This window comes from Filicampus tigris, chromosome 1, assembly GCF_054856515.1.
Source record: "Filicampus tigris isolate MCC_2025a chromosome 1, RoL_Ftig_1.0, whole genome shotgun sequence".
In the NCBI taxonomy this organism is placed as follows: Eukaryota; Metazoa; Chordata; class Actinopteri; order Syngnathiformes; family Syngnathidae; genus Filicampus; species Filicampus tigris.
The window spans coordinates 27,438,659-27,459,175 of NC_141217.1; the positions used below are offsets into that span (position 1 = coordinate 27,438,659).

Genomic DNA, 20,517 nt, shown 5'->3' on the forward strand with positions numbered 1-20,517 from the left:
CGCATAAGCGTATATATGCTTGAGGTATGTAACCAGAAGTCTTAAGCTAGTGTGGACTTGATGAGGACGTAAGTAAACACCCATTCTGTGCTTATGAAATTAATCTGTAATGAGTATGAGTGACAAAAACAAACTATCCAAAGTGTTTCATAGTTTGCATGCCACACATACAGAGGATATGAAAAGTGAATTCAAATTTGTGTCATAGCCTAGTTCCTCCCGTTAAAAAAGGACAAAGCTAAGTGGCTATCACTTAAAAAGGCACGCACTTGTGCAACTGATTGAAAAAGCATATCAGGGCAAAGGAATTGCCCAGAGAGCTCACAGATTGGCAAGGCTACAAAAACACCAGGTAATGGTTCCAGGGCTGAAGGACCTTTATGAAAGAAGTTGGGACGACCTCTTTCCAGAGCAGAATGAGAAATGTCTTGGTGACCAAGGTGCCCAAGAATTTGATCATTTCTTTCGCTGAGTTCTATAGATCCTATTTTGAGAGAGGTGAAAGATTCAGATGCCAAAGTTTTGTGGAGGTGATGAGTGCCTTGGTTTCCTCAATTTACTGTATAATGGCTTGGAATTGAGGAAAAGAGCATCACGACCAAAGAAACCTGTTTTTGGTGTTCAGGATTCATAATCTCTCGCCAAAGCGCTTTCTCAGTTTGGCCAGGGAGTACAGCTCTGTGAACTTCTTCCATTTAAAGTACAACAGATTTTTTTTAAAAAGCATTATCCTTGTGCTCGCCGATAACAAGGTGAAACGGGGAGTGTGAGGTTAAATATCTGCCACACCCGCCACATTGGCGAGCGGCCAATTTGTTTGTCAGAATTGCACTGGGGAAACCTGGCAACCAAGCAAAGATGTCCGTATGCCAAAAAAATGTAGAAAAAGAAAAGAAGAGAAAAACATCCGTATGCAAATTGCATACAGTAGTCCCACAATTGTCCATGCAGCCAGTAACGCACATGATTGGTTACAGTATAATCTATATATTGCTTGTCAAGCCATTGGCTCTTTGTTTTCACCTGCCAGTGGCGGATTCCAGGGGTTAGTGTACACTTTTGTTGTAATCCTAGAATGCATGAAAATGTGAATATTGTGTCGGTTTCCGCACCCAAAAACTTTATTGCCCATGAGTCGCGTAAAACAACTGTGAACCGCCCCTTTCCCCTATTGAGAAAAAAAACAAAAAACGAAGGATGGCAGAATATGAACTATATAATCATGAATCAAATTTTAGCTATTTGGTAACATCCCCTGGCTTTGACACGACGAAGAGTACACTAATCTTTACCTTTAAGTGTGTGAAAAAAGAAGAAGAATCAAACGCTTTCACGAGAGCCAAGTTGGCCAGAGTCGCGGAGGGACAGTGCACAAAAGTATTGAAAACCACAGGTACATGTGTTTTCTAACTCGTTTCATTTTATTTCATATGTCGCCTGGACACATTTCTCCCAAATAAACTCAGCCCAGATTTACATAACATAATCCCAAAATGAACATTAGACTGTTGTCTTCGTAGTAGTAGTGTGGCATACTGCAGTTCAATGTAATAATGCAGTAATCATGACATAACGTCATTACTATATGTATTATGATCAAATTTAATGTATCAAATATAGGAGTAACTACCTGTATAGACATGTATTATCACAATTTCTAATAATAGTATCATAAATATAATAATTATCAGTCATTCTTCTTAGGCAGTGGTTCTGCAACAGTGCAACAAGTACCTCCTAAAAAAACGTTGCACTACAAGTACCACCATTAGAATCAACATCATAATACAATAACATAGTGGGCCTAAGTGTTCTTAAGAACGAAGCAGAGGTTGTATTCCTAAAACACACTTGTAAGCCACTATGGCATTATGCCCAATTCAAGCATTAAGGCTGTGCTAGAATGTAGTGGAATAAAAATGTGGTAAAGTAATGATTACATTTAAATGTATTGAAAATTATGAATGAAGATCATACACCAATAAATTGAAAAAAAAAATTGGGGTAACATTTAAGAACCTGTAAAATCATTGATGTGTGTGTTTAAATACATCAAATATGTTGGAAGATAAGTGTTGAAAAAATGTTACAAGACTGCAATAAATGTAGTACTCAATTGCTGAGATATAGTTTAAACTCTTTTTCATCCTCTCAGTTGTCCCAATTTTTTTGGGTGGGGCTAAAACGGGGACGAGCTGATGCAACTGAGAAACGTGCTCTCATTTCATCTGTGGTGATTCTGTGCAATTGCCACTTCCTTATTGATAATAACTTGGATCATTTCTACCACCACAATGCGCGTGTCCCTGAAGTGTTATTGACCCATACAGTTACAGTACACACATACAGCCCCTATTCAGCCTGTTTTAGATGTCTGCCTCTTCCAACATACCTGATTCAAATGATCAGCTCATCAGCAAGCTTTCCAGAAGCCCGATCCTGATCCTTTGAATCAGGTGTTTTGGAGGAGAGAGACATCTAAAGCAGGCTCGATAGCAGAGCTGGGCATCGTCCCTCCGTCCCCGTCCTGCATATTTAATCGGCCCACGTCGTCCCAGTCGGTTGGAGTCCGTCAAACTGCGTCGAGAACAGACTTAACCAATAACACGTAACACGTAGGTGCCGCATTCCTATAAAACAGTGTTGTGTACCTTGCGGTCCCACAGATGCAATGACATGTGCCCCATATTGTTTTTATTTCACCAATCACCACGCTGTGCGTGTGTCAGTTTTTTTTGTTTGATATTTTTTCTAGTTTGGCGGCGTGTCTGTTTGCAGCGCCTGCGTGTGTCGTGAAAATTACATTCTCGCGGCCGATTGGCCGTCGCCGATGATGGACAGGCCTGGACCATGTGGGTCTATTGTTAAATATTCAGGACGGGAACCCAGGGACAGAGGGACAATGCCCAGGTCTGCTTGATAGGGGCTCTTGAGGACCAGACTTGGGCTCCCCTGATCAAGAGAAACGGAATGCCAAGTATTAAATACCTTGAAAAACTTGAATAGTTTCAGTTTTTCTATTACTAAACATTTCATTCAGTTTTTGGCTTTGTCATTGAGGGAAATTGGGTTTTTGAGAAGAAAAATATTGGAATGATAATTAAGTCCAAGGTCCGCAATATATTATAACAAAGTGAAGCGGGTCAGAATGATTTCAAAATGCATTGTGGATAGCCAAGGCAAAAATACATTTATCTACACAATATAGAACTGTGCATCATTTCTAACTTACCAGGTCAGTCATTAATGTGTCAAATTCAAAGACAATAGTATGGAATTCTACTCACACCATGTCAGTTCTACCCTTCGTGCACCTCACCATGTGCAATGGTATTTTTATTGATAGGTTTATGGTTTTTCCAGCTGTTGCCACATGGCCAAAAAATACACGTCCTGTATTCCAAGTGTAAATGCCACCAAAGGGAGTGGGTTTTTGGAGGGTTAGGATGACCTACATGGTGTCACTCTTGTTCTCCACCAGGTTGATGTCGCCAGGCTGCAGCTCGGGGATCCAGCGCTCCAGTTCCTCAATCCAGGGGTATTTGAGTGATGAAGGCACCACCACGAGGAGGGGCCACTCCTTCCTGAAAGCGTATGCCACCGCAATGGCTTGCACCGTCTTGCCAAGACCCATCTGGGCCAGCCAAATCAGCACATGGTGAAGTGGGAGAAAAACAAGTCAATTTTGCACCAGCTATTCAGCAAATTGTATATGACGGCTGAGCTGGTATGAGGCCCAAGTGTAATAAGGTCTAAGAATGATTCTTCTGTCAAAAACGATTAGGCAAGTGGCAGTGCAGCACTAAGATGACAAATTCATTTGGAAGGTTGGAAAATAGATTTCCTGAGCCAGGTTTGTGTGTACTTACCTCATCAGCGATCATACATCTGTAAAACAAAAGAAAACAGAAACCTCGATAAGAAGGACAGTAAAACCTGAAATTCTGCTGTTTTACTGAAACATGTTTAGGCTTATATACACCTGGCCACTTGACCAAAAGTAACTGAAACAATTCAACAAACAATGGATATATGATGTTTGTCCCCACTTTGCAACTTTCACAAAAAGGCATGCATGGGTGAGTTTCAAGTAAAAAAATGTAAGTGCTCCATCAAACATCATTGATCTCAACTAGACTAGAGATGGTGTGCCAGGGCCTCTCATCCAACAATCTGTGACCTCTGATTTACAACTCCGCTTTTGGAGTGAAAACTACTTAAGGTGAAAAGTGGCAACCACCGTTTTATTTTCTTCCCAGTTTTTTCAGTTGCTCTAGGTGCCACTTTGGTCCGCGGCATGTAAATATACCAGTTAACTCATTCACTGCCAGACATTTTAAGACCCTGTTTGACCCTAACATTTGAAAAAAGAAAAAAATTGCTGGGATTGAATGGCTGGACAGTGAAAAGTCAAGTAAATCCGGCAACTTAAATGTCACTTTGCAAAAAAGCAAAGTAAAGCTAAACTCGTAAAACATCCACCATGACATTGCTTTGTTGTGGTAGAAGCCCACTTTAAATAACGTCTGAAGCATAAAGCACAACAATGAAACAATGAACATTTCAGCACATTCTGTTGAGCAAGCAGATCATCTGTGCCCAAGTGGTTTTGGTTCTATTGTAATGACCTTTCATAATCATGAATGCCTCCCAGTATTCTGTCAGTCCAAACAGAGCAACAGAACAGCTGAGTTCCTCAGACATGCTCTCTCATTATTCTTCTTCCCTCCCCTTCACTTCTCCCCCTTCTCCCTATCTCCGCCCCATTTCTCTCTTTCAGCTGCGGAACATGATTAATGTGCACCTTGCCACTGGTGGTTTTTCTAATTGCCAGCACACCGGCTCAGTCAGCGCATTGTCCACACACGTGCGCACACACATTCACACACGCATGCGATCAGGAACAGGAGGTGTGCACAAAAGTGTGAACAGATTTAAATGAACATATTTATGTGTGTGCGTGCACATACCACACGCACAGACACACACAGCGGGGAGGGTGCGTGGCTGGGGCAGGTGTTTGCCATTTCCCAACACATTAATCATCCTCCTTTAAATAACCTGAGTGTCGTCTTGACGGTTTGAGACCACGAGGATGCTGCAGTGCTGTTGCTTGACGACAGCACGATCCCCGTCACTGCATCTTTCTAATGTTATCTCAGGAACCCACAAACCCCAAAATGTCAGGAAATGGCTCGCATTGGCTCCCAGGCTGTTTGCAACCGATTGATGGCTTTGACCTCTGCACAGTGATATGTTGCATGGTCTTGCGACTACCCCCAATCTTTTAGCCGTGTTGAGGTTCTGAATGTGCGGAGCACTTGGAAAGTGAAAAGCTGCTCAGTGGCTGGACAAGGTCCAAGGTTTGACCCAGTGGGCTTCCACACACATTAGGGGTTCAGAGTGTAATTTTGCCGTCTACTGCGAATGAAGTGGAGATCAAAACAAAATTGAGAAAAGCTTCACTGTATCTAGCAAAGAAGGACGGCAAGACATTTACCTCCACGGGCATTTTGATGCAGAGTATACAAATACACAAAATCACAATTCAATAAAGCACATCTATGCTCATTTTAGAATGTATGTGGCACCGAGAACAGCAAAATCCCCGCATTTATTGAAGAGAGCAACCGTGTGCTGAGTTTGACATTATTTCAAGGTTTTGTTTCTTTGAATCCAAAGAGAAAACGGAGGAATTGCAATTATGAAGCTAGGATTGTCAGGGGTATTTTGAGTTTGGTAAAATAGCAAGACATATTACCTTTCAGGCATGCTTGAAAAAACAAAAAAAACCTGTCAGCCTTTAGATGTAAATTGAATATGACTACAATAAAATAATATATTTCACAGTGTGTGGGTGTTTTGTGACTAGACTCAGACGTTATGGCCTTGGATGACTTTAATTATAATCATAATCCTTGTTCCCTGTAATGCCTATTACAGTATGTAAAAAGAACTTACAGGTATATGAATCACTTCACCTCAAATAGTGCTTTTAAAAAACATCAGTTGCTTGAAGTGAGGATCAAAGCTAAGATACTTTATGTTCAATGACTCATTTAGATCTTTTTATTCTCTTTTTACTGAAGGTTTGCTTAGCATCATCTCAATCACAGTACGTCATATTTAGTGGTGGTGGTGCTTGTGCATGAGTACAAATGCAGAGGAAAACATTCGCACAGAAAACTAAGTAATACACTGTAACCAGCACAGAGTTGTGAAGGAACAAAGTCTATTTATCGATCCCCTCTTGCATGAGTGCAGCAGACCTCATTCGATAAAAGCACAGGCTGTCACTTGGAGTAATATTTTGGACAGCTCACACCAGGAAAGGCAAGCACATGCAACATCACTGTCAGTATCTTAATGGAAGTGACAAAGAGTTCTTCATGGATGCACTTTTACTTCAAATTGACATGTTTTCCCTCCAATATCTAGGTAGCCACACTCAAGTGCTGACCAAGTGCGCGCTGGGTAAAATATGTGTTTCAGCATTACTGATTATAGGCCCACTTTGCAAACAACACATCTAGCCACATTTGATGGGATTTTATTGTTGTACTGTGCCATAACTTCCCCATAATATCCGTCATCTAAATCCATTAAAAAAAAAACTCCCTCCTACACTGCCCATGCAGCATGCTGTATCAGCATATGAATTGCAGCAACATTTGATGTTTTGGTTCGGTACTCATGATGCTAGGAATGTAAAAAGACATGATTGTGAGATTTAAAATAAAAATCTGCCCACGAATCCTCCCACATACTAAGACATCTGACATCAATGATGTTCAGTGTCTTACAGGAGGTAATAAAGGGCTGCTATTTCATTTTTTTCCCTGACAGTCTGCCTCATCTAATTCCATTTCAGGTATAGTGACACCCCAAATTTCCCAGAAACTCAGAGAAATCCACCAAGTCAGCACTTGTGTTCTAATTGGTAGGTGAAAATATCTCTGAGATGATGTAGAACATCTGACCAATGAATTTCATTTCGGATCTTGTGCTAGAACTACAACATAAGACAATATGACTTGAATATTGACCTATTGATGTTAAGTTTTCAACAAAAGTGCTTTGTTTGGAGATGGTGTGTTCTTGATATAACTACATGGATTCTTTTAAATTATTATTTTCAAAATCTCTCACAAAGGAGGTCAGAAGCTGTGTCGCCATCCAACGTTAAACGCAATGAAAATGTAACATGGAAAGGCCGAGTTAACATGCGTATATTACTGTCAAACTCATTCAATGGGTGGCTTTTTCTGGGTACTTTGGCATCCTCCCATATTCCAAAAATATGCATGTTAGGTACTTTAGTCCATCCATCCATTTTCTTTGACACCTGTCCTGTACTCATTGGGTGTCATGCGTGAGCTGGGGTTCGATCAAAGCTTTAGGCTCGAGGCAGGGAACATCCTGGACTGGTCACCAGTCAATCACAGGACACATACAGGCAAGCAACCATTCAGAATCTACCTAGTGCCCGCAGCAAGAGGTGTCAAGTAATAAAGTAAAAATACTGTGTTAACTTACTAAAGCAGAAATTTGGGATATCTATATTTTAGTGGAGTAGTTTTTAGGGTACAAGGGCACATATTGAAAAGAAAATGTTCGACATGACTTCCGCCTCACAATGCATTTTTTTCTCCTTGGATTAGTTTTACTTTAATTTTAAGTAGTTTCTAAGCTATTACGTTTTCACTTTCCTTTAGTAAAAAGCTGAAGTTGATACTTGAACTTCTACTATTAAATCCCGATATCTATACTTCTAATTGAATAATGAACGTGAAATCGTTTGACAGCTCTGCCCGCGGGCACCACGTTGGTGACCCATGCTCTAAATTGTTCATTGGTGTGCATGTGTTAATGTTTGTTTGTCTCTATGTGCCTTGTGATTGGCTAGCAACAAGGCTAGGGTGCATAACGCCACTTGCCCAAAGCTTGAATAGGTTCCAAGGTCAGCCGTGACCATAATAAGAATAAGCCGAAAATGTGAAATGTAGACAATGGATGTATGCAAATATCCTAATTATCTTTTTTTTTTTTTTTTGTCTGTCCTGTTCTTCTGCATTGTCATACAGAATGGTGTATGTATAAATTTTAAAACCGGAAGTTTGGAATTTGAAATACTCCCTCTGTGGTTGTTTGTACTGTGATATTTATTGGAAAAGCAGCCAGCGAGAACGGGTTTATGAGAGTACAAAGAGAAAGGAGAAAACAGAACACAAATGAAAAAAACAACAACAGAGTATAGCAGAATAATATGGCATAAAGTATGACTACTATAACATTACATAGGAGTTGCATCCTTATCTGTGCAGGGAAGGTAGACCCTGTGAGGAAGGGACGCAACAACTAACCAATGGCACAAGGTGGCAGAAGACAGGACGGGACAGGACAGATTAGGGCAGAGCAGGACAGGGGAGGGAGGTAGTGCTATCAGTGTGTGGTGGGATTAGCTCTGCATTGCCCGGTATATACAGTACATGGTATTCACAAAGACATTAGATATTTGGTGTTCGGTTTGGATTTACTCTACTACATCGATGCATATTGATGTTGTAGCTCCGTAAGTGAGGAGTTGTGTTGAAAAATACGTCAGCAAGGGGTCATTCAAAGGGAATACATTACAATATGAATGTCATGTAATTTTGTTAAAAAAATAATTGAGTGTTGGTTCATTGCAATACAAGTAATTGCTTTAAAAATGCTCATCTGTTTTGGTTCTGAATGTGGAGATGCGATTCTAGGGCTGTTCAGGGGCAGATATTTTCTGGTCGGTTAAAAGCGTCAATGACTGACTCAAAATCTTGTAAATCCCCTGTAAAAAGACTTTGTTGTTTTAGCAAAAAAAATACAGCAATATACAAACAATATGTAATTGATTGCTCGATTTATTTTTGTGCTTGATAAAAGTTTTAAAAAAAAAATCCCTTGCATCCTTTTATTTTAGGGTATGTGCCCTCAGAGGAAAATATTTGGACACCCGTGATGTACAGTGTATATACATATTAGGGATGGGAATTTCGACTAAATTGCCCGCCGACTAGTCGCAAATTTTATTTGCGACTAGTCTATGAGGAAGAAAACTTGAATTTTAATACATATTGAATTCAAAGTTTAAAATGCAAATGTTTTGTGTATTTAGGGGCTATTTTAGCCCAAACATTCAGGACAGTTTGTTGATTTAAATTCTATTGATGTAACAACAACTGACTGAATCAAGGTGAACAATTGAAAGAGAAATACATTTCTGATACAATTTCCAATGCAATGCATGTCATTTATTATGAATAATGTAATGAGTAATGGTACCGACTCCCAGTCTAGCCACTCCCAGTCTAATTCAGCCACGGCTCAGATAGATTGATTTTTTTACGCACAGTTATGACGTGACGTCATCGTTAGTGATGTCTCCATGAAATGAGATATGAAAGCGTCGCCCCACAATTTCCCCCAAATACTGTATTTATTTCTACCTGCTACCTAATCGCTTGAATGCCCCGACACGGTGGACCACATTTACTTCCGCAAACACGTCGGGTGTGACTTCGTCTCTTCTTCTACGCAGGCGGGCCACTTTGACGACGCATGTGTTCATACAGCAGACAAGACGGAGATCGCATTTTTAATGTACCGGTAATATGAACGCTTACTCAAAAAATATACTATTTTTTAGGGGGGGGGGGGAGCAGTTCTCTCTCTTGGTGCTCAGAATGTTTACAGAGGCCGAGGCAGAGGCATGTGGAACAAGATGCGTGATACTTAATGCCGCGTTTAACCGACTAGTAAAATACAAAACGTTTAATAAATCGTAGACGGTTAAACGACTAGTCGCGCACATCCCTAATACATATATTCACAGAGGTGGGCATTGCTACTTAATTTTCACGTTAATGCGATGTCTGTAACATGGAAACACCATTCACTTAAAAATTCTCTGAAAAAATTGACGTGTTTTTCATAGGACAGCGACTATATATATCGTATTAAATGTACATAGACATGTATATATGGTACATACATTTGTATATGTATATACGGTACCTAAACTTGTATATGTTATTATATATATTTCTAAATACAGTATATTATATGGGCAAATCCACCAAATCAATGACAGTTGCTTTCACTCTCAAAATAAACTAATTTCTATTCTTTTTTTAAGCTCTAAATTTTACACCTATTGAACAATTCAAAATGTGTATTGGTCAATCTCAGATGTTTCGTTTTATGTCATTGTTTTTTATTACTGAAACTCTTTATAGGTTTTCATCACAAAATTAGCAAATACATGGACTATAGCTATGACATTCATAATAATACAATAACATTCCAACGGAATTAATGGTGAATGATCTTGCACTTTTATAGTGATTTTCCACCTATTAAGGCCCTCAAAGTGCTTCACACTAAGTTTGTGTTCACTTACTGATGGCGCAGCATCAGGAGCAACTGGGGGTTCGGTATCTTGCTTAACGACACTTCGACTTGGTCAAAAGGGATCAAACCCACAACCTCTGTGTTGGGAGACGACCACTCTCCCACTGAGCCATGCCGCCCCCTAATAACTGTAATTACTGCATGTAAATCACTTCTGCTTGTCCTCCAGAAGCAACCCAAACAGTTCTCGCTGTCACACTGATGTCATTTGACAGCGCTGTTCACATAATGCAGCAAAAGTCAATTGACTTCTGACCTGCCCGTGCGCATAAGCAGCGCCTTTTCGTGTTCCTGAATCAATATGGCCACCACATCACAGCTGCTCAGATTGGCTGCCCTGGTGTTGACCTCCCTGAGAACCCGAGCATGCATCAACTGGACGGGTTAGGATTTGGTCAAATCCTGGTATACTCACGCAGCCAATTCTTGAGAGAAGCCAGGAAGCTTTCTTTAGACAAGGAAAAAATGCTTAAGAAAATTCCACCTTTACTAAATTAGTTTCCAAATAGGGCTGGGTGATATGGCTGAAAAGACATTGGATTTGATAGCAGTTGTGGGAGCAGATTATGTGTGTGTGTGCGCGTGCATGTATGTGTAGTGTTGCACAGTGCTTTTCTTGTTTTTGGGTTAATTGATGAGAAGTAGGAATTTTCCCATGCCTCAGGGAGTGTTCCGACCGGAAGAGGAAACTATGCTGTGAAGGCAACAGGTTGGTGTGTGTGTATTTGCTCGTTCAACTACTGGAAACGTTGAAGTTTATTGATGAAAAAAGAAGGAGAGCAAAATAAAAGGGCCACGTTTTCAACTGTCAAATTTCTCTCAGACTTTCACTTGTCAACCCCACGGTAATAATGTGCATAAATTACAACCTTCCGGCAGGATATTACGGTCGCTTAAAGCACTGGCCTCGCCTCTACAGCAGTTGATATAAAGATATGTTGAATTTTTATTTATTTTTACCAATTAAAATAAGAAAAAAAGAAATGTATTTAAGACATAATAAAAGTTAACTATGCAGAGGAAGATGCTATACTCTTTGTTACATGAACCTTCATTCGTTGTTCATACAATGTAAGTGTCATGACTTGGAGCGAATGCATTACAGTTGATAAACAAACCATCTTAGGTCAACTGGTTTGTGGGTTATTATTGCAAAAGGACATGTTTTTGTTTTATTTGACTCTGAGATCATGGCGATGCTAAGCATCTGAGCTAGCTAAAAACACCTTAATGATAGATAGACGAGAAATACAGGGAACTCCTTGACTTTTACTCCATGTATCCATCCGGACGTGTTAGTTTGCACAATATAATCTTATTGCATTAGTTGTACTGAGGCGACTGGTCATTTATTTGAACAAAACTAAGCCACACTTTTGTTCGGTGTCTGTACGTCACACGCATGCACAGGCGTGCGCGCACTTCTTCGTTGGTTCCAGTGGCTTCTTCTTCGGGGGGGGGGGGGGGACCTGGGAAGCAACTCGGCTGCGCTCAAAAAACACTTTTGTGCTCAATATTTCCTCTTATGTGCTTGTAATTGTGGCACAAATCTAAAGGCATACTGTAGCCTCTGCTTACAGCACGCAGAATGCTGGGGTCGAAGTTTCTTTTTTTAAATTGAACAATTTATAATTTTGTATTGATATTGATCAAGTGATCAAATTATCGCCCAGTCCTACTTCCAAATGTTGTGTATACAGATATGTTTTCATATTCCTTTTGACTTGTTTTGTGAATACCTAATTTTCTTCAGGCTCCTTGTAACAATACCAACATCTGGCTTCTGTTTCCAATTTTTGCTGAAATGGGTACAATACTTATCATTTCCTGTCATTATACTGATCTATTACAGGCCACACTGACAAACAGATCACACACATGTAGGCATATGCAAGGAGAAATGCCAGGATGAAGGGGCTCGCAAAGAGTGCTGCACTTCTTGAGCTCGGGTTAGAGGGTGTGTGCGCAGGGACTGGGGATCGATGCCTTGCTCAAGAGCACCCCAATATTAGCCAGACAGCAGACAAGCACCCTTCTAACATCTAGTCGGGTCTTGAGCCATGAGCCTCCGGTTCAAAAGCCAAAGTCTTTATTATCCTTAACGTTGTTATTGTAACACAGATTGTATGAAGATACCGAGTAAATAAGGAAACGTCCCCTAAACATTCACCTTAAATACCACAACCTGTTGTTTTACTACATTGTAAATACAATGCATTGCAAGGCTAATAATATGGTCACAGTCATCAATTTTCTGCACTGCTCATGATTGTGCCAGTTGCGATGTTCAAAACATTTATATCCATAGCTGTACATAATATCAGTCTTGTTTTGTGCTTACCTGTCCAAGTGATAGTGGTCAAATGAGGTACAAGATTGCATTGACTTATATTTTCGGCAAATAAGAGAAATGGGATGATATCACTGACTGGCGCACTGCTTACCTTCCATTCTTAGATAGGGCAAATCGCACTCCTTCCCGTTGGAAAGGCATCAAGCGCTGCAGGAGCTTGTGAGGGAGGCCTGACATCTGCTGTGACCATCTTGCGTCACAGTGAGAGGGCGATGGCAGGCCACTACCATCCACAGGCATTATGTCCTCACCAGTAGCTTAGATCTGAATTTCAAATGTAAACAAAAACATTGACCTGTAAACACTTGAAACCCCTCAAAATTACAATAAAGACAATGTTTGATAACAATTGCTGTTTTATAAATTGATTAGGCTAATGGGAGATATGGCGGGATCCTGATCGTACCTCATAAATCATCAGTTTTCAGGAGACCCCAAGAACACCAGATTTGTTCAACCATTAACATTGCATAATCAAAGACAGCAAGTCATTTTCAACACCTTATATTGCAAAAATATTACATTTACCAAATATATATGTACATTGGACACCACCGTTATGTTAATTAAATAATCAAATTAACACCAGCATAGCCAAACAAGCTAATGTATAATGCTATTAGAGTTTTGCATAGAATGAACAATAGAAACCAGAAGTTGGGTCCAATTGGCTAGTAATTAAACCAGCTAAATAACACTGCAGTATCAACAGCCGACAACATCATTAAATAGCTTTGCAGTAAGCATACAATAATGTAAATTAAGTTACACTCCGCCCCAAAACGGGAATCTGACAGGTCGAATTCACCATAGCTTTTAATCATGGTACGATGTGGTACTTATCGCATCATGTACGTCATAGTTTTGGTCAGTGCAACTAGATAAGATCCCTGTCGTCATTTTGGCTTGCGTATATGTTTTCCCCTACCGGATATGAAAGCAGAACGCAAAAAACGAAAACTGTTTAGGAAAAAAGTAGATTGAACTGCAACATGGGAGGGCATATTCCGGCAAAATATGGAGGTGCACTCGATTTACGTCCATTACCACTGTCTAAGTCACATTAACAAGTCAGTCAACTTTCTTTTACATGTGATTCACTGTAGCCACACGCACGAAATACACCCAAGGAGAAAACATTAACAGTAGAAATCATTTACACCTATTTAAACGAGACCTTTCTGAACACAAATGATTGTATGTTGTCGTACTCTAACACCGGAAGACGGCGAGCCGTAACATATTTTCAACGCCCTCACGTCGGGAGTGAGTAACCCAGTAGCCAACGCTCCCGAGCAGCTTGCTTGCTGGGATGGTTGCTGTCCGTTACCTGACGTCGTCCCATGGCTATTTATGTACACTTGGGTGCTAACAGCGTGTCCCAACGCTAGGGCACGTCAACGGCTGCGTAGCAATTGTGAAGCCAAGTGGTAAGGCAACACTCGATACCCTCACACAAGTTGTAAGCTAGCTTGTTAGCTTTACGGAAGCAAGGCGAGTCGTGTCGCACTTTGTAGCTAGCAGCTGGAAGCAGCTGCAAACAGCAGTCTCGCGAGTGTGTGTACGCGTGTGTCTGACAGCTCCCAGCCGGCCAGGCCGGTGTTAGCGCTCAACACTGGCAGGTAGCTTAGCCCCGAATTCACGTCACTTCTCACATCGTGTCTTGTTATTTGACTGGAGAGAACATGGCCCCAAAGCAAATAGATTTATAAGATAAGCAACCAGGTTAGCTGCCGGTCGGCATCCATTGAATCAAGCAAGATGCACTTGTTTAATTACACTGAAATAAAGAACTTTTCGGCCTGTTCGTCTTACATCAAAATTTGCATTTTACCACGCATGTTAATTGTTATTCATTTGCATTTCCCAGTTTTTTCAATGTTTGGTAAATGGTTGTGAAGTTGTAGTGTATGTGCGACGTGTTTACATGGACGAAAAACATAAAAAGAGCAAGATTGCATCGCAAATGTCTAGGAATAATTCAATTCATCCTTGCAATTCTTCAAGTCATAACTGCAATGTTTAGGGTTGAATGAGAGAACTCTCCCTTTTATTGACCGAGTGTCATCTGCAAGAGAATTCTAATGTCTAATGTTGTTGACAAATTTTGTGGCAAAGCCTTCATTTTGATTTTCTTGTCATAAGATAATATTGCGAATAAATCATTGGGGTTGTCTAATCAGTGGCCCAGTCATTGAGATGCATTAACGCAGGCAATTATTGCCTCATGGTCGAAATGTACAGAGATTAAAGTTACAACATGGAAGGATTGCCTCATGTATGACTGAGCGTACTGATACAGTGGCGTCATTTTCAACAAGCAGCATAGCCTGGTGCAACTAGATTGGTACATACTTGTATTATTCCACTGGAAATTCAAAAATAAAAAGTTGTTTTCTGTGTATTAATAAGTTCCCTCTAGAGACATTGTGTTTTGTTCTTTCGTCTGCCATCCAAGGTTAAAAATGGTAAAATATGCATCATCATAAATATGTGAATGGTTGTGTGGTAATGGCCTAATTCAATGTTACTAGCACAGATTAAGGGTGGTTTTGGAGCTGCTGTTGTCCAATATTCAGGCTGAGGATGTTGTGTCTTTCTGTCAAAAAGATGTGACTCAGTCACTAAATAATTAATCACCTTCCAGGGGGAAATCTTTCTTTCCTGTATTATTTGGTCCAGCAGGCTATTAAATAATTCAGATGTCAATCCATAAATTGTTATTGTTTAATCAGTGACCTTTCCATAGGATAAAGGAAGCACAATAATACATTTGTCGGAGAAGGCTCGAACGAAGGATTGGTTGTCACAGCCTGATGCTAGTTGCTAAGTGACAGTGGGAACTTCACCGCCCACTGTGTTTGTTGTTAAATGTCTGATAAATGTTCAGAAACAATCACAAAATCGCAGTCTAGACATTGGCTGTTGCGCAGGGCACGCTAGTGACTTCACTTACTGATGAAAGTGCTTGGTGAGGATGGTTTTAACCTTTTCCTCTCCATCTTCTCACAATATTAGATATTTTAATGAAATTAATACTCCGAGGCCCAAATTATTTTCCCAATCAAATGCGCCTAAGTCATTAAAGGCACTTTTGATGAAACAGAAGAGGTCAGTGGTCTGGTCTCATTATGTACAGGCCGAAAATAGTTTTCAGCAGATCCATTAAGCTTGTAATTTGCTTCAAGTAGATTGCTTTTCTTTACAGAATGTCTTCTTTCAGCCTGTGTGCTGGGCGGTACTTCAGGTTCTCTGAGTCAAGTAGGATTAGCCGTAGCCTGGTGGACTTGTGTGAGAAGCAGGGTGCCAGCTTTATTGGGACACTCGCCCAGTGAACAGCTCGGCCTCTCAGCAGCCAGCGCCTCCCCATCGACTCTCCACCTGGTGTTTGAGCACCTAGCAGGCCGCAGTCGTGTCGTTACTGTCCGCTCTCCTCTTCTCCTCTCTGCTTGCCAACCTCCTGCTCTCCTTCGATGCAGGTTTGCTTCCCTCTCTCTCCCTCTCCCTCTCCCTCTCTCCGTCTATGCCTCCTTCCTCCCTCCTTCCATCTCATTGTATCCATTCCATGTCCCCGCATGCCCTTTCCTCCTCTCCGCCTCCCCCGCCTCCATCCTAAAGCAGAGTAGCTAATGAAGAGACCCATTTAGGCGCTGACTTTGGTTCATACAGCCCTCCGTAGCGCCGGCCGGCCTCGGCCGCTGTGACTGGCTGTTTGGGCTCTGACATCACACGGGAGCCAGCTGTTGATTTGGCGCTGTCTCCAAGGCTGGCTGGCTTGATGGGTTGTGGCAGGTAGACTTGTGCTTGCGCAGCATCCACCCCTCCCTCTTTGTGACACCCACTCCCCATCAGCCTCTTCTTTTAGACCCCCTTCTCCCCATCTCACACGCTCACTCTTTCGCGCGAGTGTGCAGGAGGCAGCCGGCAGCTGCTGCAGGTGCGAGCTGGGCGGCGACTCCAGCCTCTTGTCCAGCAAATATTGCCTCCTGTACACAATGGAAGCTAAAGAGCTGAGTTGCGTTGGGGATGGAGGGCAGGTAGGTCCTGCAGCTTCCGGTCTCTCAATATTGTCTTGCGCTACGCTAATTGATACATTTTTTTTATTTTTATTTTTTTACCAATGTGCTTCTTTTTTATCCTTGTTGATTTAGTCTGTTTTCCTCTATTGTTTAATGCGCATACTTAAGGTCTGGTTCATTCATTTGCCAATCCAAGTCAGTGTCAAGCAGAAAAGATTTGTGTCTATAAATATGTCTTTGCTTTTGTGATGGCTGTGCTGTAGGTCGCTGAGCAAGTGTGCCATCTTTCCCTTGGGTTGTTAAAGTGAGATTTGGTATGTTACATGTGCATGGTACAGTGCTGCCAGTCTCCTCAAGAGTTACCCGTGCTGGGGTTTTCATGACACATGAGCCAGTAAGAGGTTTGACTCTTCCTTATTTTTCAGCCAGCCTCTGTTGTCCTGCAGGTGCAAATGGACTTTTAATGACTACGGCAGACTTTTTAACTTAAGTTCTCACGTTGAGACAAACTGCAAGACTTGCATGTGAGTTTTCTCAGTTTTATTGTGTCTCCTTTAATTACCCAGATTGATATTCCCAAGAAGTTCTCCTCAGGGACTGGTAATGGATTACCTACATGCTCTGCTGCAAATGTAATTTATTAATGCTGCCTGCCTGCTCCTCTACCGCAGCGTCCTGCGCTCGCATCACCATATGCAACCTGGAGGCAGCGCACGCCACGCAATTAGCGGTTCGTTTATTCTTTTTCAGTTAATTTAACCGTCCGTTTGCTGGCAGTTCCTTAGGATGACATGGGCTTCGTTGCCCTGAAATTAAGGGAAGCAGGGGATGAAAGTGCTATCATTTCATTGGCTTTACACTAATGGCTCTCCAGCTCCCCTGTCAATGCTTTCCTGGCTTTGCAATTAGAAGAAATAGCTAGGAAATGGTAGATTAGTTACTCAGCCGAGCGAAAGACAAAAATCTATTTTGTTGCAGTGCCATGAGTGTAAAGCTGCATTAGTATCCTAATTAGCTGTTTATTGGGTGTTTTATTTTATTAGCCAGGTTGTGTGTGCTGTGCCAAATAGAAAGTGGCATTTGGCATGTCGCGTGCAAATCGCTTGTACCACCTCGATATATGGCTAATTGGCTGCATTTGATTTCTTTCTTAAAATAAAAATGTCATTTTTGTGGGATATTTGTGCTTTTTTTTTTTTTTTTTTTGCGCAACTAGAAAATGAAAAGCTGATAACCTTTCACCCACAGAGCTTCATCTTAGTCTTTGTGTTGGTGCTTTTATTTCACAATGTTGTATTGGACAGTCAGAGCTCTTTGCTGATGTTTCTCCACCTTTCTTTTTTATATGCAAATTATTATTAGCCAATGTTTTTTTCCCCTCAACGTGAGGACTCATCCATTTTTCGCTCAGTGTCTGACTCGTCTTCGCCCTCTCTCCACATTTGAGCTGCAGGCAGAGTTGAACTTGGAGGATGGAATTGAGGGTCCTTATCCTACACTCGAGCTGGTTTTAGCCCAGGCAGTTGCCCTGCCCCACGCATAACACAGTGTAGGTGTGGGAGTGAACGGTCAGAATTGGTGAGAGGCAGGTGTGTGCGCTGATGTGAAGAGGAAGGAAAATAACTGTCAAAATGTGACTACGTCCACCTCCACCACCAGGCTCCCGCGCGTGTCATCACTTGCAGCCTCTTATGTCTCTCACATAAATGTCTCATTATCCTGCTGTCTACACAATTATCCGTGAGAGTTGTCCGCTAAGAGCCTGGAGTGTGATCAACTCGGCCACCCATATGACATTGTTCTGCTTGTTTCTTTAGAGGGGAAAAAAAAATGACATGCTTGCATGATGAGTCCATTCCAAAAAATATCTGAGTGTCTTTGGCTATTTAGCTATGAACTCCTGTGTTTTCTGATTGAAACGTGATCAATTTTAGCTCATACGAATCTGTGCATTGTGTGTGAGGCTGTTATTATGGCAATTTTATGTGTTGTGAAGAGGCGAGGTGACACTGAATGACGCCGGAGGGAGCCACTTTAGGGTTGTTGTGCTCTTTTGTGATTGTAATACCAGCGAACCACTCCCTGTCAGTGACGGCACGTTGCCCGCGGACGTGCAAAAGGATACATTTCACCAATGAAATGCAGTTTCAACGCTGCACGCAAACTGTGGCATACCAATCAAATATAGCGGCATTTGCTCATATTTCTGACAGCCTGCGTACAATTAATAAAAATGTCTGTTTGCGGTTGTGAAGGTAAAACTGCCTACACTGCGGCTGCAAGTGTCCGCTCTCCTGGAGCGTCCGCAGCCTGGCTGAGCTGCATTGATGTTAGAGCAGCTTTTACCTCGTGTGTCAGGTCTAATTTGCAGCGACATGTTCTCTTGAATAACAAAAAACGCGTTTTGTGTAAATGGGTGTACCAAAGGGCCTTGGAGTGCATTGCTGCCACTATAGATGACACAGTATGAAGATTTCCCATCAGATTATAGTGACCAAAATCCTCACGGTAATCAGTAATATCTTTATGTTATATGTTTGGAATATTTTGAAATTGAAACAAAAAAAAATACTGATACATGTGCCTCAAGCGCTGCGATTTTTATTTTGAATAAAAAAAAAAAAAAGTCAGTAACGCAATTCACAATGACATTGGGAATTGGTAATGGCAGCAACAGAAATTAACTTTATAAGATCCTAAAAAAAATTCAGCATTCAGAAAAGATTTGACATCTTATCGACAATGTCTCCCTGCAGTGGCTTTCCTTTCATTCTTTGTATACACAGAAAGTATCTTGAATAAATTTTACGCTCATATTAAAAAACTCCCACACTTCTCCCCAAGTCCTTTATTAAGTGAAAACATGCTGCGGGAAGCCGGGCAGCTGTTTCGCCATGTTTCCTCACACCGTAATATGCGTTTTGCCGTCTTTGTTGTTTTTATCTTCTCTTAGGGTTTGTGTCATTTTCCTTCATATGCTCTAACGTCGCACACTGTGTGGGAGAACCAAAAAGATTGCTGCTACTACTACTACTCAGAGAAGCTAGATTGGAACGATAGTTAAAATTTGAAACGGTAATAATAGTGGAGTGAAATTTTAGCACTTGACTGGTAAAGCGTAAACCATTTCATCCTTAGCTGCCGCCCATTATTGTCTCACACTGCTGACGGCAACGGCGTCATGTGAAGGAAGATTATAGAGTTAGCAGGGATTCCACTTGACCTTTTGGGGCTCTGAAAGGGGGAGGGTGAAACAAAAGACCGTGTTCGGAGCAGCAGCCATCCCTTGGCACCATTAGGTGCCAGCCTTGGCACCGCGCCACACCCATTCAGCGCGATGGAGATTAGAGAAAGGGAAAGATGTTGGGATGCGATGAGAAATGTCGAGCATCGAGTAAGCTGATGTTTATCTGCCTCATTTGGAAACCGAGTCGTTGCAACCACTTAACATGAGCATTCATGACACATTCTAGAAGCTGGGACATGAGTAAATTACAAATGTGTACAAAAAAAAATACTACTGTAGTTCTATTTAATATGAAGGCCATTCACTGTACAATAGACGTTTTCTGTACTATTGTCAATCATCTTTTCTCAACTAGATCCACCTTATAGTTGTGCCTGAAAGCAGTCTCCTTTATAACACACGGCAGGCATTTTGATGAGTGTGTGTCGCCAAACGGCAAATGCTTTTCAGCG

General features: G+C 41.3%; 2 protein-coding genes across 11 annotated transcripts in view; one reads left to right on the forward strand and one right to left on the reverse strand.

Annotated features, from left to right (window-relative positions):
- The window catches only part of zranb3 (zinc finger, RAN-binding domain containing 3), an 83,506-nt gene extending 69,081 nt beyond the window's left edge, over positions 1–14,425 (reverse strand). The window contains exons 1-4 of one of the 5 annotated variants that reach the window (XM_086029501.1): positions 14,130–14,425; positions 12,891–13,063; positions 3,870–3,888; positions 3,456–3,634 (exon numbers count right to left, since the gene is read on the reverse strand). In XM_086029501.1, the coding sequence (XP_085885627.1) occupies positions 3,456–3,634; positions 3,870–3,888; positions 12,891–13,039 (347 nt within the window). In that variant the 5' untranslated portion in view covers positions 13,040–13,063; positions 14,130–14,425. Of the gene's footprint in view, positions 1–3,455; positions 3,635–3,869; positions 3,889–12,890; positions 13,064–13,205; positions 13,705–13,727; positions 13,815–14,010 lie in introns of those variants that run through there. The other 4 variants (XM_086029520.1, XM_086029510.1, XM_086029529.1 and 1 more) reach the window with 4 other exon arrangements.
- A 1,967-nt stretch (positions 14,426–16,392) lies between these two features.
- Positions 16,393–20,517, forward strand: part of LOC147153420 (R3H domain-containing protein 1-like) — a 42,126-nt gene continuing 38,001 nt past the window's right edge. The window contains exon 1 of one of the 6 annotated variants that reach the window (XR_015086664.1): positions 16,393–16,836. The gene's annotated coding sequence lies outside the window, so the exon portion shown is untranslated. The remainder of the gene's footprint in view (positions 16,837–20,517) is intronic. The other 5 variants (XM_086029584.1, XM_086029547.1, XM_086029566.1 and 2 more) reach the window with 5 other exon arrangements.